The sequence below is a fragment of the Bos indicus x Bos taurus genome, chromosome 5, assembly GCF_003369695.1.
Source record: "Bos indicus x Bos taurus breed Angus x Brahman F1 hybrid chromosome 5, Bos_hybrid_MaternalHap_v2.0, whole genome shotgun sequence".
In the NCBI taxonomy this organism is placed as follows: domain Eukaryota; kingdom Metazoa; phylum Chordata; class Mammalia; order Artiodactyla; family Bovidae; genus Bos; species Bos indicus x Bos taurus.
This window is the reverse complement of record NC_040080.1, coordinates 61,331,798-61,349,638: the sequence shown is the minus strand read 5'-3', so window position 1 is coordinate 61,349,638 and position 17,841 is coordinate 61,331,798. Positions and strand designations below refer to the sequence as shown.

Here is a 17,841-nt window from a genome sequence, read left to right as displayed (position 1 = left end):
GTCTTTTCAGCTTGCTTATAATTTCCTTTGTTGTGCAGCAGCTTTTAATTTTAATTAGGTCCCATTTGTTTATTTTTGCTTTTATTTCCAATATTCTGGGAGGTGGGTCATAGAGGATCCTGCTGTGATGTATGTTGGAGAGTGTTTTGCCTATGTTCTCCTCTAGGAGTTTTATAGTTTCTGGTCTTACGTTTAGATCTTTAATCCATTTTGAGTTTATTTTTGTGTATGGTGTTAGAAAGTGCTCTAGTTTCATTCTTTTACAAGTGGTTGACCAGTTTTCCCAGCACCACTTGTTAAAGAGATTGTCTTTAATCCATTGTATATTCTTGCCTCCTTTGTCAAAGATAAGGTGTCCATATGTGCGTGGACTTATCTCTGGGCTTTCTATTTTGTTCCATTGATCTATATTTCTGTCTTTGTGCCAGTACCGTACTGTCTTGATGACTGTGGCTTTATAGTAGAGCCTGAAGTCAGGCAGGTTGATTCCTCGAGTTCCATCTAACTTCTCTCGTGCCTTCTATGGGAATTCCCTGAGCATGATATTGTATCTCATTCTTCTTTTCATTGTTCTCTATTAAACTTTTGAATAATTTATTTTATACTTAATAACTTAGTGCACCACTTTATGGGGACATTTTATTACACAAGAAAGGAAATGTAGTGTTTACACATAAGATTCATTCATCCCAATATTTCAGTCAGCAAGGTCAAGAAATGTTTATACTTTAGGGAAACCCTGATGTACCAAATTCAGAAAACCTCTTCCAAAAATTTTGCAAATCTTCCATATGTTTCTGCCCTACTTCTCATGCTTTTCTACCTCTTTGGACATTGTCCACCAAGTTTTCTAATTTAATAGTGGTACAAATATTAATAACATATGTATAATCCTTAGAGTATTTTCCTCTTGGCTCTGCTGGCACATTTGATTCACTGGAGTACTTCCCATGAGCCATGGGCATATGTTGTGGTAAAACTGCATGTGGTTCATGCAGGTTAAAAATCCATATAAAAATCATGTCCATAAAGAACCACAGTAATGATATCTTGCTACACTTCACCATTTTTTTCTCCCATGCATGGCTACAAAGCAAAATGCACCAAAGAAAAATAGCTACAGAAAGAAGATAATTGCAAGTGTGTTGATATAGAGTATTTTTACAAATGCTAAATATTTTAACCTAAACTTGAAGTAGTTACCAATATTTTTTTAATAGTTTCTGCCTCTTAATGTGATGCATTTGTAGAAATAGAGGTAAGATTGTAAAGTAAAAGCCAATGCAAACTTTCCTTTCCTTAGCACTGATTTATTAATCCTTAGCTTAGCATTTCATCAGGTGAAATAAATAATGAATAATTTGGGGTTGCCATTCCTTCCTGTATATATCAAGGATTCTGAAGAATGAGTCTTTTTATGTTTCATGTTTGTCATACTAATTTATTAATTTTCAGAAAATTATTCTGAGTTCAGTCCTGCTCATTGAAAAATGTCTGATAAATATCACATGCTTCAGTTTCAGGAGGAAATAGTTTAGAATTCCAATTTGATCTTTAACTAGCTGTATGGTTTTGTTTATAATAATTAATCTCTCATTGTCAGTTTCTTCAAAGGTAACATAAGGTTACTGCAATGAATCAATGAGGTCGATGAGATAAGTACATAAACAGTACTGGCTCTCAAATAAGTTTCCTCCAGAATGGTTGCTATTGTTTTATAGTGGGACCATCTTCATCAAATGTAATAATTGATTTTATTTGTAGGAATAATAAAGAGAACAGGATTTACTGTGTGTGAATACATGCTTTAAAATTTTATATAATTTAATTTTACTTTTAATCATTAGCCATCACAATAATTCTATGAAATATTACCCTCATTTTTACAGTGGGGAAGAAAAAAAAACATATTACTCAGAGAGAGTTGTATTTTTAATCCAGATCTCTTGGGATGCAAATCCCGAATAATCCCACACAAAATAATTTAAATTAAGACCTAATGCTATATTTTTATAAGAATTTCTTTTCCTGTTTAGGTTAAAGATTATCTTCAAATATAGATACTAGTTAACAAACAGATATTTAGGGAGAAATAGAATATCTCTACGGAGAAGGCAATGGCAACCCACTCAAGTACTCTTGCCTGGAAAATCCCATGGATGGAGGAGCCTGGTAGGCACAGAGTTGGACATGACTGAAGCAACTTAGCAGCAGCAGCAGCAGCAGAATATCTCTATGGAAACCCACAGATCCTAAAAGTGATATAGGTGATTATATTTTTTTCCTTCATTATTCCTAATCATATGGGTTTGTGTGTTGATCTGACTAATTTGATTTGACTCCCCTTTTCCATTAAGAAAAAGTAACTTGCTTTTTTTCAGAGGAGTCAGAGAAACAGAATTCTGAACTAACTGTAGGACTATTCAAAAATAGTCTTAAGGTAATAATCTGAAAATACTCTAAATCGACTCATGAATTTTTTAATACGGTCATAATGAAGTTATTATATGGTTAGATGTCAGCAAGCACAGTCAGCAGTGAAACAAATCATTCTAGAAAAAAAAAAATTAGGGTTGTTATAAATCCAAACTATTACCCAAGATATAAAATTTAACCAATATTCTGCTCTCTTCTATGACAAATTGTCCTAACTTATAAACCTAACACCAATAAAAAGATCCTTAATTAATAGGGAAAGACAGATAATTTGAATTTTGTGTAATAATGCCAGAGCTTCCCACATAGCTCAGTGATAAAGAATCAACCTGCCAGTGCAGAAGATTCAAGAGATCCAGGTTCTTGATCTGGGGTTGGAAAGATCCCCTGGAGGAGGAAACAGCAACTCACTCCAGTATTCTTGCCTGGGAAATCCCATGGACAGAGGGGCCTGGAGGGCTACAGTTCATAGGGTTGCAAAGAGTTGGACATGACTGAGCACGTATGCAACTTTATTAATACTGATGGTGCAAACTCTCTTGAGTTTATATTTGTTCATAGCATTACTTATGACTTCTTAGGAGTCTTAAAGTTAGGAATAGTAAAATCAGTACATATAGAGAATGTGAGAAGCTAATTTATGTTTCCAGTTATATTGTAGAATTTTTGGAGCTTCCCACCCATGTCTCACAATTTAGATAAAATAAGGAAAACAATCACTCAATCCTTACATATTGTTGCTTTTTCAAATAGTAGCATTTAAGGAATGCTGGTGATCTTTTCTCAAAGAAGCTATTCTTACAATTTACTGTGAAATAGCAGATGTGTCCTAAAAATCATTTCCAGTTATTTTATTTAACCCCAAATTTTATTTAACTCAATGGCAAATATTTGCTTTATATAGGTTGATTTTCATTTTCAAAGATCCACAAGCCTAATTTGACACTGAGCTATCCAAGACACTAGAATTCATTAAAAAGAAAGAGACATAAAGGAACATGAAGCTTGCTATCCTAAGATCCTTGGGACTAGAAAAAATGTGAATGAGCCATTAGTAAGGAAAGTATGAAATGATGACTTAGAGACTTGGATATATTTTTTATAACATTACCAAAAACATCCCAGGAATGGTTGACACCTCACACCCCAGAAATGATTTACAGATTAGAGTCATAAATAGCTGTTAGTTGCAGAGGATTGTTCATTGAGAACAATGACTTTCAAATTTTAAATATCTATCAAATACTTGAGTTGCCATACATTTGCCTACAGGAATTGTGCTTGTAAGGCTTGCTTTTCTTACAAGTGCTCTTAAACGTTTTTCTCTAGTCATTGAGGATTAGCAAAAGGATAGGTTCATTTTAATGTGAACATCACATTTTTTCCCAGTGCACTGGCCACCATTGACCTCAGTTGGAATTTTCCCTAAATCAGCAGCAGCTCCACTTTCTGCTATACAGAGGAGTAAATGAAAAGAAAGCTCGGGTTTGTAGAGAAAACAAACAAAAAAAAAGTGAAAATTTTCACAATGTTACAATAAATTACATGCTACAAATCAACAAACCTACACCTTAAAATTAAGTATTCTATTGCAAAAACTTCTCTCCTGACACTAGAATGTAAAAGCTACAAGTCAATGAGAATTCACAAAATGAATGATATTGAAATTTGTTATTGTTGTTGTTATTCAGTCACTAAGTCATGTCCAGCTTTTTGCCGCCCCATTGACTGCAGCATGTTAGGCTTCCCTGTCCTTCACTATTTCCTAGAGATTGCTCAGATTCATGTGCATTGAGTCAGTGATTGTATCTAACTAACCATTTCACCCTCTGCCGCCCCGTTCTCCTTTTGCTTTCAATCTTTTCCAGCATCAGGGTATTTTTCAATGAGTTGGCTCTTCACATTAGGTGGCCAAAGTATTGCTGCTTCAGTCACCAACAGTCCCTCCATTGAATATTCATGGTTGATTTCCTTTAGGATTGACTGGTTTGATCTCTTTGCAGTCCGACGGACTCTCAGGAGTGTTCTCCAGCACCATCATTTGAAAGCATCAATTCCTGGGCATTCAGCCTTCGTTATGGTCCAACCCTCACATTCATACATGACTACAGAAAAACCTATAGCTTTGACGATATGGACCTTTTTGGTAAAATTATATCTCTGCTTTTAAATATGTTGTCTAGGATTGTCATAGTCTTCCAAGGAGCAAGCATCTTTTTATTTCATGGCTGCAGTCATTGTCCTTAGTGATTTTGGAGCCCAAGAAAGAAAAATCTGTCACTGCTTCCACTTTTTCCATTTCCATTTGCCATGAACTGATGGGACTGGATGCCATGATCTTAGTTTCTTAAATGTTGAATTTTAAACTAGTTTTTTTCACTCTCTTGTTTCATCCTCACCCAGAGGCTCTTTAGTTCCTCTTCACCTTCTGCCATTTGAGTGGTATCATCTGCATATTTGAGGCTGTTGATATTTTTCTGGGCAATCTTGATTCCAGTTTGTGCATCATCCAGCCTGGCATTTCACATGATGTACTCTGGGGCTTCCCTGGTGGCTTAGAGGTTAAAGCATCTGCTTGCAACGTGGGAGACCTGGGTTCGATCCCTGGGTCAGAAAGATCCCCTGGAGAAGGAAGTGCCAACCCACTCCAGTATTCTTGTCTGGAGAATCCCATGGAGGGAGGAGCCTGGTAGGCTACAGACCATGGGGCTGCAAAGAGTCAGGCACAACTGAGCTACTTCACTTCACTTCATTCTGCATAGAATTGAAATAAGCAGGGTGACAAAATACAGCTTGGATGTATCCCTTTCCCAATTTGGAACCAGTCCGTTGTTCCATGTCTGGTTCTAACTGTTGCCTGTTGACCTGCATACAGGTTTCTCAACAGACAGGTAAGGTGGTCTGGTATTCCCATCTCTTTAAGAATTTTCCACAGTCAAAGACTTTACTGTAGTTAATGAGGCAGATATTGAAATTAATTGGTTAAATGATTTCTGCTACTGTTAGTTATGATGACAAAATAAAGACTTCATTGCTCTTTCATGGACTATACTAGTAGCCTGACAAAACAGAACTTCTATTAAGGGAATATTAATGTAGATAAAATAAAAATATAATGTAAAAATCAGAATATACACATATAGATAGAGAGAGAATGCTAATAGTATGTAGATAGAGAGGTTTGGAAGAAAAAAAAAATGTTCTCCAGAAGGTAATGCTTTATTTAGATATTGACATACTTTGGTTTCCTTAGCTCATGCCACAGATCCAATATACTTAATGGCCACTCTGCCTCCTTTCTACTCTTGACTATCTAATATCTGAGAAGACCACCAAAACAGATACATGACCTGGATTCCTTTATTCCATTATCTGGGCCTTCAGATGGGTAGGAGGTTGAGAAGGTGAGTGTGAGTCTGACTCAAAACTTAAGAAATCTGGCATGTAGCTCAAGATTCATCTTCCATGATTTGCCTATTGGAAACATAGGCACTGAATGGCCTTTTTCCTGACACATTTGGCTTTTCTATATTACACTAGGAAACAATCATTATACGAGAAACTAGGTGACAGACATTAGGATAGGATGATTTATGGAGGTTGAAGAAAAGACACAGAGTACCCCGATAAGAGGGGATCCTGTGGAGACACTTTTAAAGAGTCAAGAGGTACCTTTTCTCCTCCTGTATTTCCTAGGTTTGAGAAAAACATAGATTTTAATCCTTGCTTTTCATGTGAAGGATATATTGTTTTTACAAGATTTTTAAAAATATTTTTAGCCTGATGCCAATTTGTAAACTAGAGATTTTATAAAGTAACATTCTATGTGAAACACAAATCTGACATGCCATAAAAACTTACTTCAAAACAAGTTATCTATTTCATTAACTTTTAAACAATCTCCTGAATTATGTTAGCAGGGCATAGTAGGTTTCCTTTCAGAGCCAAATCCCAGTGCTATACATGGATAATCCCCTTTTCTGTGTCTTCTGTTTGTGTTTTCTCCTGGAGGTTACTCAAAAGAAGAAGAAGAAAAAATGAGAAACTACACAGAAATAACAGAGTTTATCCTCCTGGGACTGTCAGATGACCCACAACTTCAGGTTGTGAGCTTTATCTTTCTGCTCATCACCTACATGCTCAGCATCACAGGGAACTTGACCATTATCACCCTGACCCTGCTGTATGCCCACCTCCAAACCCCCATGTATTTCTTCCTCAGAAATTTCTCCTTATTAGAAATTTCATTCACAACTGTCAGTATACCCAAGTTCCTGGCCACCATTATTACAGGAGATAAAACCATCCCTTTTAATGATTGTATGGCTCAGTTATTTTTTTTAATTTTCTTGGGAGTCACTGAGTTTTATCTTCTGGCTGCCATGTCCTATGACCGTTACATTGCCATCTGCAAGCCGCTGCATTACTTGACCATCATGAATCACAAAGTCTGCACACTGCTTGTCTTGGCATCTTGGCTGACTTCATTCTTAATCATATTCCCATTAGTAATGCTCTTCCTACAGCTTGATTATTGTAAGTCCAATGTTATTGACCATTTTAGTTGTGATTATTTCCCTTTATTATACCTTTCTTGTTCGGACACCAAATTTCTAGAGATAGTAGGGTTTTCCTGTGCTGTGTTTATTCTCTTGTTCACTTTAGCATTAATAATTCTGTCCTACACATATATCATCAGAACAATTTTGAGGATCCCTTCTACCACTCAGAGGACAAAGGCCTTTTCCACCTGTTCTTCCCACATGATTGTCATCTCCATCTCTTATGGCAGCTGCATTTTCATGTATATGAATCCATCAGCAAAGGACAGAGTGTCTTCGAGCAAGGGGGTGGCTGTGCTAAACACCTCCATAGCTCCCATGCTGAACCCCTTTATCTATACCCTAAGGAATCAGCAAGTCAAGCGAGCCTTCATGGACACAGCAAGGAAGACTGTATTTTTCTCAAGTAAATGAAAAATAAAAGTCCTGTTTTATGAATTAGACCCATATGATGAAAAGCAATTAAATGAAAATCTAGGAATTTCAAAACCTCTTAATATTCACACAGCCTCCCTAGATTCATTTTTAATCATTCATATTTTTATTGCCAGCAATTTATCAAGGATATTTGCATATGTATATTTTCTTCTTGCCATTTAAACTTGAATTCTTCATATATATATATATACACACATCATATACACAAATATATGCTTATACAGTATACAGTTTTTTTCCATTCAATTTGCAATCCTTTTCTCATGTACTTTTCTTCCTTTAGGGCTGGTTTTTCTAGTCTGTAACTATGGAAGTGATTTTATTTCCTTCTTTGAAACATTTTTTTTATGGTAACAGAAAAATTAGTTTTTTTTTATATAAATTAATTTCATTATTTCACACTAATTTTTAGAAAATTAAAGTCAGAAAGAGGCTGAACAGGTGCTCACAAGAGAGAATAGTGTTTTACAATCTCACCAGAAATCAGGTTTTCTAGAAATTAAATGCATATTAAATCATATTTAATCTTATTTTTAATTTACTACACAGAGACTATAAACATAATCCGATAGTCTTATTAGAATCTTGCACACAACCTCCTATTCATACTGTGGCCTACTTTGTAACTATGTGAAAAACAGTACAACTAAAAGAAAAATGTAATTACATTTTCTTGAGAAATCAAAAAACGTTTCCCATTATGGAGTTTAACATTTTCTGTGCTGTTGTTCAGTCACTCAGTCATGTCCAACTCTTTGCGACCCCATGGACTGCAGACTCCCCGGGTGCAGAAGACTGCACCCAGGTTTCCCTGTTCCTTACTATCTCCTGGAATTTGTTCAAACTCATGTCCATTGAGTCGATGATGCCATTCAAAGATCACTATATTATTCTTCAATTCAAAAAACTATTATAATGAATAGTTGCTTAGGGAAAATTATGATATAGATCCTGCTTTGGGGAAATGCCAATTTTAACATATATATAATAACTATTCTTTTAAGAAGCCTGAAGAAACTGGCAACTTAAAAACTTGAGAGCTGTGTGTTAAGTTTTTAGGTGGGCAATATGAGCAGCCCAGGAGACAGTGTCTCAAATAACTCTGAGAAACTGTTCCAAAGAGGTACGGGGGAAAGATAGTGTATATGTGATTTTGATATACAGTTAAGCACACATTTATTTTAGAATTTCTCCTGGTCTTATGAAGCTTCTGCCAGTCATGAGAAACAATTTGCACCATGAAGAATTTTAGTACTTTTCTAGATATGAGGAGATACAAGAATTGGGCTCATAAAATCAGCTCCTGAGTGTATCTGAAGACCTGTCCTGGCAGTTTTCCTGGAGCAGAGGGTGCCTCATTTCTTCTCTCTACCCTCACTCCTTCAGGGAGTGTTGAAGGTCAGCAGTTGCAGCAGCACATGATTTAATCCTTTTAGAGGTTATATGGCAAGTACCCATGCCAATTGCCAATTTGTAGTTGCTGGATACCAAATATGACTACATTTGCTATGGTCAGTTGTATATTTAAATAAATGCTTGATGTTAAGCTGGTCTTTTGATAATCAATAACTAAGTTTTTTTTTAATAACTTTCTCATATCTGTGGCTATTTTGAGATAATAGCTTATACATACAATTCTTTTAATTGTCTCTTTAAGTGATATGCCTAATCAGTATTAGAGAAACTAACAGTACCAAAGTTTTACTATACACAAAACTGAGATTTTCTTGTTAAAAATGCTTATTTTAAGCAGTAGAGTATGATATCATATGGAAAATGTACTGATTAGAATTTATATGAACAATTGTACAAGATCATACAATTCTGGCCCTGAACATTTTTTTCTGTTTTCCATGAAGTCAAAAACTGAAATAATAATGGAGAGTGCTCAAAATCATCCTATACTTTTAAACCATTATTATAGAAAGACTGTAATCATAATTTATTGAACTAAGTTTTGATATTCTTGTACTATACTCAGTTGAGAGTCTTAGATACATCATTTGCTGAAACACAAAGAAAATAACTTATAAACCATACTGAGGCGATTTCCACACTGTAGGGAAGTCATGCAGTTACTTTTTCTTCCCCTCATGTTGGACATTTATAATTTCTAAGCTTAATTGGAAACATGAAAATACTGAAGTTAGACTTGATTGATAACTGTGACTTCTTAATAACTCAAAAAAAATTATACCATAGACTGTAGATAGGTGTAGTTCTGGTAATTAAAAGAACTGTAAAATTATTGCAAAAGATATGAGAGAGTTTATGTTGATATTATCAGATAATACAGCTCTGTACATAACACTATGCAAATTCCTTAGTGGTTATTATAAATGTTTGCAATCTGTATGAGCATTTTGATTATCAATATCACCAGTCAAGACATACTTTTTCTATAAAAGGGTCATATATTAATAATTTAGAATTTGTAGACCATAAGTCCTTGAGGTAACTAACTGTCCCTCTCTGTAGTGTGGATGCAGCTATGAACAACATGTAAATGAAAGGCCTAAAGCATGTCTAATAAAGCTTTTAATAAAAATAGTTCATGAGCCAAAATTGCCCAATAGGCTATAGATAGTCTATCCACTTGCTGTCTTAAAATTTCCCATAAACTTTGACCAATTGGGCAACAATCTTATAAAGTATTTTCAGAGAAAAGGATAAGATAAATGTTTCTGCAAGAGAATAACATTTACAGGTACCTCATAAAGCTGTTGGCAGGATTCGAAGAGGCAATATGAAGAAAACAATTAAAATAGGTCTGCTGCTGCTGTGGCTGCTGCTAAGTCGCTTCAGGCGTGTCTGACTCTGTGCTGCCCCATAGACGGCAGCCTGCCAGGCTCCCCTGTCCCTGGGATTTAGGTCTGGACTACAGTTTTTTTTTTTTTTAATTTTAATTAGTGGCTAATTACTTTACAATATTGTATTGGTTTTGGCATACATCAACATGAATCCGCCACTGGTGTACATGTGTTCCCAATCCTGAACCCCCCTCCCACCTCCCTCCCCATACCATCCCTCTGGGTTATCCCAGACTATAGTCATTGCTGAAAAAAAATTATCTCTACCCTCCTCTTTCTTTTTCTCCTTCTCATTATTATCAGAAGTACTATTAATAATGTAAAGAATTTATATATATATATATATATATATATATGAGTTTCTAATCTCTTTTTAAGCTCAGTAAACGTTGTTATGGTCTGTGACATGTTATTGATTATTTACATAGTCTTTTACATGCTTAAAAGACTTTATAGTGTAGAATAATTTTGTATAGTGATCTTAAAATACTTTGCAGAATCTCATCCTTGAGTACCATAAAGCTCCATTTCTTTTTTAAAATTTCTTAGCATATATACTTTATTGAAGTATAGTTGACTTATAGTGTTTCAGGTACAAGCCAGGTAATTCAGTTACACATATACACATATATTATTTTTCAAATTATTTTCCATTATAGGTTATTGCATGATATTGTTTATAGTTCCCTATGTGATATAATAAAACTTTGTTGCTTGTTGTATATCTATTTTTATAATTAGAAATATAGAATTTTATTAATATGAAGTCAAGTTGAGTCAAAATGTCAAATTTTTATTTAGGAAAAAATTCATAAATTTTCTAAGAGAGATATATATATATATGTGTATGTATATCTATATATATATACCCTACAAATACTATTTATATATATATGTATATGAAAACTGTTCTACTACGCTTGATGAAAGCTTGAGAAAGGACATAAGAAAAAAAAGTAGAAGAGATGGAGAAATCTGAAAACAAAAGTTAAATGAGATGGGAGCACTGAATATGAAATAGAAAAAGTGAAACCAACTAAATAAAAGTAAAAGATCATCCTGTGGTCCAGTTCTTCTTAAACATGGCTGCTCCTTAGAATCGTATCTGGAGCTTTGGAGGAAAAAAGCAATACCTGGGCATTTGTATTTTTCAAAAAATTCCAAGATATTTCAGATATGCATCTTTATTTTAAAAGGTGATTATAGGTTTTCCTATTAAATGTTAGTGTTGATGATATAGAATTCTATTGTTGCCCAATCATGATACAATGATATTAAGGAGTAATAGTTACATAATCACAATAGTAAAAGATGTTTTTCAATTTTCACAATCATTAGCCAGAGAGCATTTAAGGATCAATGCAATTGCAAGCTGTAATGGGAACATGATTAATCTAATAATATAAAATGATTCCATACTGTTTGGGAGGTTAAGCAGAAAGATATAGTATTTGGAAGTACATACATGCACAGGTTTTCATCCACCCAGTCAGTCTATGTCTTTTGGTTGATGCATTTGACTCATTTACATTTAAGGTGATTATCAATATGTATCATCCTATTATCATTTTCTTAATTGTTTTGGGTTTATTTTTTGTAGGTCTTTTCCTTGTCTTGTTTCCTGCTTAGAGAAGTTCCTTTAGCATTTGTTGTAAAACTGGTTTGGTGGTGCTGAATTCTTTCAATTTTTGCTAATCTGAAAAGCTTTTGATTTCTCCATCAAATCTGAATGAGGCTTGCTGGGTAGAGTATTCTTGATTGTAGGTTCTTCTCTTTTCATCACTTTAAATATATCATGCCATTCCCTTCTGGCTTGTAGAGTTTCTGTTAAAAAGTCAGTGGATAACCTGATGGAAGTTCCCTTGTATGTTATTTTTCCCTTGTTACTCTTAATATTTAATAAAGTTCTTATATAACTTAGAATTATGAAAGAACCTTGAAGCTCCAACAATAATGAAGTCTAAGGATAAGTAATGAAGTGTATATGTAGAAAACTTTCATGTGCCAAGAATATGACTAAAACTAAAGTCGACTGAGTGCTATTTTTGTAAGATTTCACATTATTTTATTACTCAAAATAGTAAATAATCGTGATAAATGAAAAAAGTATTATTTTGTAGAAGTCCTCATTGAACTCTTCTGTGGGATGAACATAAACATTCCCAAGAGAGATTCACTATAGAAGAGAGTCAAGAGGCTCTGAGCACACCAATGGTAGCTTCCAGAAATCCCTGACGTTCCATGTCATAGCAGAGCTGTTGCCTGGCCTTTGTTCCCAGGAGATCAACACAGGTCTCTCTTCATAGGTCACAACAGCTAAACTTGAATATTTGAGCATTTAGTGCAACTAAATGCCAGATCCTAGTTTAAGACTCTACACTCTTAATACCCCACGTTGCCATGTCACTTGCAGTTCTCACTTTAAATATTCCTCCCTTAAACTTCTAGACCAACGTTATTGAAGAGGATGATAGAAGTTCCATATCTTCTTAAGGTTTTGGATATTCCATTTTTATTTTTCATGAATCATCATAAAATAGATAAAAAATAATCAAATTTGATTTGTGTGATGTTTACTAGTGTCTGGCAGAGTAGTGATGATTTATCTTCTATTATTCACAGCAGAAATGTGAATATCTAAAATAAGATAAGGGAGCTATTATGATTTTAACAAACCAGATATGCAGAATGATAGATACATCCAGTGGAGCTGGGAATCAGCTGAATGGCTTTGGATTAATAGGAGAGGTTTTCCTCTACATTTCTGGAATATCCTTTTGGATTAGTCACCTCATGTAAAAGATAAATATGGGGTAGAACTCCAAGGGAATAAAACAGTTGTTCATAAAGTTTAATAGCTGAGAAGCAACGATGTTCAAATGGAAAATATACTGGTCTGAAGTCTGGGTAATGGAGCTGCTACTATCTGAGGCAAGTAGTTATTTTTCAGTTCGTGCTTCAGTGCAAAATAAAAAATTGATAAATACTGCATATTCTTTTAAGCTCAAAAATATACAGTCTTCTATATATATAAAGTTTCTATACATATATACATAGAAAATCTTAGAGAATGTCAAACATTAATGATTTCAAAGGAATTATCAGATAAACCATTAAGTGAATGATATATAATATATAAAATAATTATATTTTCTTGTAAGTAATATCTAATACCTATAGCCTATTCATGTTGATAATTACATTCATAAACCCCAATTTGCAAAACCAATATCATATTGTAAAGATTAAAAATAAAATTAAATTTAAAAAATAAAGCTGGTAATTAAATTATCTAATCATTAAATATTTTAAAGTTTATTTTATTTGCTAAGAAAATCGTGAATTGATTTCTTGTTGCATAAAAGGTGTTGTTACTTTATTCTTTTAAGTTTCATTTATATCTTATGATGGAATTAAGATCATCCACTTCTCTTTTAGATGGCAGTGTTTTCTGATACCTGACAAAAAATGATGTATGTTTTATAGGATTATCCCAACAAAACTGCAAGGACTTGCATAAACTAGACAAAGCAAAAAGTATCAAATTCATTTATCATCTCTGAATAATATGACTCATATAAAGATTTCCTAACTTTTCCTGTTAGATTTAGAATAAGAGAACTATTATATAAAACATGACCCACAAATACATTTTAAGAAAAATTGTAAATAAGGTATTAAAAGAAAACAATATTGGCATGAATTAGATAGAATGCTTTTAGAAATGATGATGATATTGGTCATCATGAATTATATTTTTCATCACTTCCTTTTAATACACTTTCTATCTAAATATATTTAAAAAAATAAAAAGGAAGGGAAAAAGAGAAAGAAATGAACCACACAGTGATCACAGAGTTTGTCCTTCTAGGCCTTTCTGATGATCCTGAGCTTCAGATTGTGATTTTCCTCTTTTTATTAATCACATATGTATTAAGTGTCACTGGAAACCTGACCATCATCACCCTAACCTGGGTGGACTCCCATCTCCAGACACCAATGTATTTCTTCCTCCGAAACTTCTCTTTCTTAGAAATCTCCTTTACTACTGTGTGCATCCCTAGATTTCTGGGGGCAATTATTACCAAAGACAAGACTATTTCTTACAACAATTGTGCAGCCCAACTATTTTTCTTTATTTTCATGGGGGTGACTGAATTTTACATTTTAACCGCCATGTCCTATGACCGCTATGTTGCCATCTGCAAGCCCCTGCATTACACAACCATCATGAGCAGGAAACTCTGCAGCCTGCTTGTGCTCTGTGCTTGGCTCGGTGGGTTTCTGACCATTTTCCCACCCCTTATGCTTCTCCTCCAGCTGGATTACTGTGCTTCCAATGTCATTGATCACTTTGCATGTGACTATTTTCCCCTTTTACAATTGTCTTGTTCAGATACATGGTTCCTAGAAATAATTGGTTTTTACTTTGCTTTGGTTACCTTGCTATTCACTTTGGCCTTAGTGATTTTGTCATATATGTACATTATCAGGACTATTCTGAGAATCCCATCTGCCAGTCAGAGAAAAAAGGCCTTCTCCACTTGTTCCTCTCACATGATTGTCATCTCCATCTCCTATGGAAGCTGTATATTCATGTATGCTAATCCCTCAGCCAAAGAAAAGGCATCATTGACAAAAGGAGTAGCTATTCTCAATACCTCTGTGGCCCCCATGCTGAACCCCTTCATCTACACCCTGAGAAACCAGCAAGTGAAACAAGCCTTCAAAGACATGGTCTATAAAGCAGTCTTTTCTGCCAATAAATGATTTTTTGGTCAACTTTAAATGGCAGTTTGGTTAATTCCTGAAATTCCTTAAAGTCTGTATAACTATGGTTGGTCTTTATAGTCTCTTAACATGCCACCTGACAGTTAATATATTATTTTCCCAGTCTGCTGCTTCTACTTCCATTCCTGTTTCTCCAGTGTATTATTTTTTGACATTTAAAAATATAATAAGGTTATTTCTCATGCAGAACTTTTGTAAAAATGAAATGTATTTCTTTAATACATAGCACAATGTGAAAGATGGCTTTAATTCTCTTCAACAGTCCTTGAAAAGATCCTATGATACCACCTTGTACTTCAAATATAGAGTTTCAAAATGAGTGTGTAATTTCCTGTGTATTTTCAAGATGGACATTAATATTTCCTATGGTTTAAAGAATCTATATATTCTGTGTGATATTATGTGTGAAGTGAAAATATCTCCTGTCATATCAACAAACAAGAAACGTCACAGCCATCAGCAATTTCTGGTCTCCAAATGTGAATGAGAGCTCCCAAAACTGAGAACCAGTAGAGTCTCATTCCCTCATGGTGATTGCTGAGTACCTAGGGGTGATGCAAGAAGTAGCCACTTGCAACTCTTTAAGGTGAACAAGGGAACCGGATTTGGCCCCAGATAGCTGAGAAGGAAATGGCAACCCACTCCAGTGTTCTTGCCTGGAGAATCCCAGGGACGGGGGAGCCTGGTGGGCTGCCATCTATGGGGTCAAACAGAGTCAGACATGACTGAAGCGACTTAGCAGTAGCAGTAGCAGCTGAGGTGTTTATGAAAGGAATTAATTCAGTGGACCTAGAGGTTGCATCTTCCCATACCTAGAATGTTAAATTCCTTAATTTGATACCTGATCTTTGGTGTTCAGACTGCCTGCTCTCTTTGCTGCGAACTTGTTTATAGTGTGACTCCCTCTCCTGTCTTCTTGAAGCAGTTTTCTCAGAGCTACTGAGGTGCTGTTTCCTGGGCTCAGAGTCCTAAACATTCCCATCAAATAAAATAGCTCTCTTCTTTCAGGTTGTGACTATATTTTTTTAGTCGGCATACGCTAAATTCAGTCCAAAGAGGTATGTACTCATGCATCAGACTTTTAATGTCAAGATATTTATTTTGTGAAACTCAATACATGTCTTGAAGGTAAATATTGATCATGATATCATGTAATTTGTATATAATTCACATGTTTGCTATTATATTGGAAAAAAATTCATTCAAATAATTCAGAATAATTTCAATAAAACTAAAACACTGCCACTTTTCTGAATTTAGTGATAATATTTGTGATGGTTATTTTGATGTCTTTGTCAAGTGTTTAAAAATCTCCATTTGTTTAGGGTAAAAATTTTGAGGTTTATTTTATTTGATTGGGTTATTTTCTGTTTCTTCTTTTCCCTTGTAACTTGATGTTTTTACCTACACCAAGTGGCGGTTCAACTGCCACTCCAGTATTTTGGAGTTGGATTTGTTCAGGACTTCATCATCATCAAGTCCACCAAGAGATTTGGGGGCGTCTCACATATTTTATGAGCATGACTTTGGGATGCTTCAGAGGGCCCCTGAGACAACCCAAAGAGCTATTAAACCACCTGGGTTCATTAGACACATTAGGTTACATGGGAAATATTGTTGAAGGGATGATAAATCTTCTCAGATCATACTATACGGTTGACTTACTAATATATATATATATATTAAAATTATGTGGAATTCGTATAGATCTGATATACCCTGATAAAAATGTGCTCAATTATAATTATAGTTATCATATTAGTGTTACGTATCACAGCAATGGCCAAGCTACTTTGTCAATTGCAATTTAATCAGATTTTAACATGCCTTCTATGGTCTCACTGTGATGCCTTTGCAAGAATACAGCTATTTCAAGATTTATGGAAAAGACTTTTCTAAGAGTAACCAATAAAAACTTTTGTTTGTTTGTTATCTGGTAAACTGGTAACAGGATGGAATTTAGCCAATTCTCTATGTTAAGAGAACAAAGTTTTCTTAGAATGAAGCTTTCAATAACAGATTATGAATTTCTTTGCCTTTAAGTATTTTATTTGTTTTTTAAATCTTTTGTTACTTTGGTAAAGTAAATAAGAATTATTAAAGATTATGATACATGTAAAAGCTCATTCTGCTTCTACAAGAAATAACCCTTCACTGTTAGACTTTTGCTATTTGATGTCCTTAAAACATGGCAATAATCTACTCCTAAATTAGAGAATTAAAAATGAGTTAACAATAGCTGTATATCAAAGAGTCAGGGCTATGGGAAATCCAAGATGGCCGCTTGGATTTTTCAGGCTCCCCGACAAATCTCATTTTTATTTGATGGGTTAAAGCCTTCCCTGGCTACAGGGTTAATGCCCTCACAATGACAAAAAAATTATATTTCACTTAATATTAAGTTCTAGTTTTGTTAATTAAGGTGTGTGTTTACTACGAGTCACTCCTGAGATAGTTCCTTACTGTTACGTTATATTGATAAAGGTTTAATTAAGTTATTAAAAAGGACACTCTAAGTTTGTTTCTTAAGCTTATTTCTATAACCAACCTTTCGATGTACAACCAGGAGAGTCACACGTGTCTATACTCATTTAACCAAGTCAGATCACCCAGGATGTGCTGGGCTATACCTAATGAAATTTCTTGACTTAAATTCTTGCTTGTGACCTTATTACCAGCTGCTAGCTGTACTATTTTCTATGTCTCTTGTATCAGAAGATTGTTTCTTATGTTAATAAATGTGTGACTGAGCCTGTGATAAAATGCTGATAAGCAGTTCCATGATGTCAATGATTGTAATAATG

General features: G+C 34.4%; 2 protein-coding genes across 2 annotated transcripts; both read left to right on the top strand.

The window, feature by feature from the left end:
* Positions 1 to 6,473: 6,473 nt before the first annotated feature.
* On the top strand, positions 6,474 to 7,412 carry LOC113893690 (olfactory receptor 6C1-like). The gene has a single exon (XM_027543568.1). It carries the CDS (start codon positions 6,474 to 6,476, stop codon positions 7,410 to 7,412), a length of 939 nt encoding a protein of 312 aa, XP_027399369.1.
* A 6,668-nt stretch (positions 7,413 to 14,080) lies between these two features.
* LOC113893689 (olfactory receptor 6C3) lies at positions 14,081 to 15,016 on the top strand. The gene has a single exon (XM_027543567.1). The coding sequence runs from the start codon at positions 14,081 to 14,083 to the stop codon at positions 15,014 to 15,016; it is 936 nt and encodes a 311-aa protein (XP_027399368.1).
* The last annotated feature ends 2,825 nt before the right edge of the window (positions 15,017 to 17,841 follow it).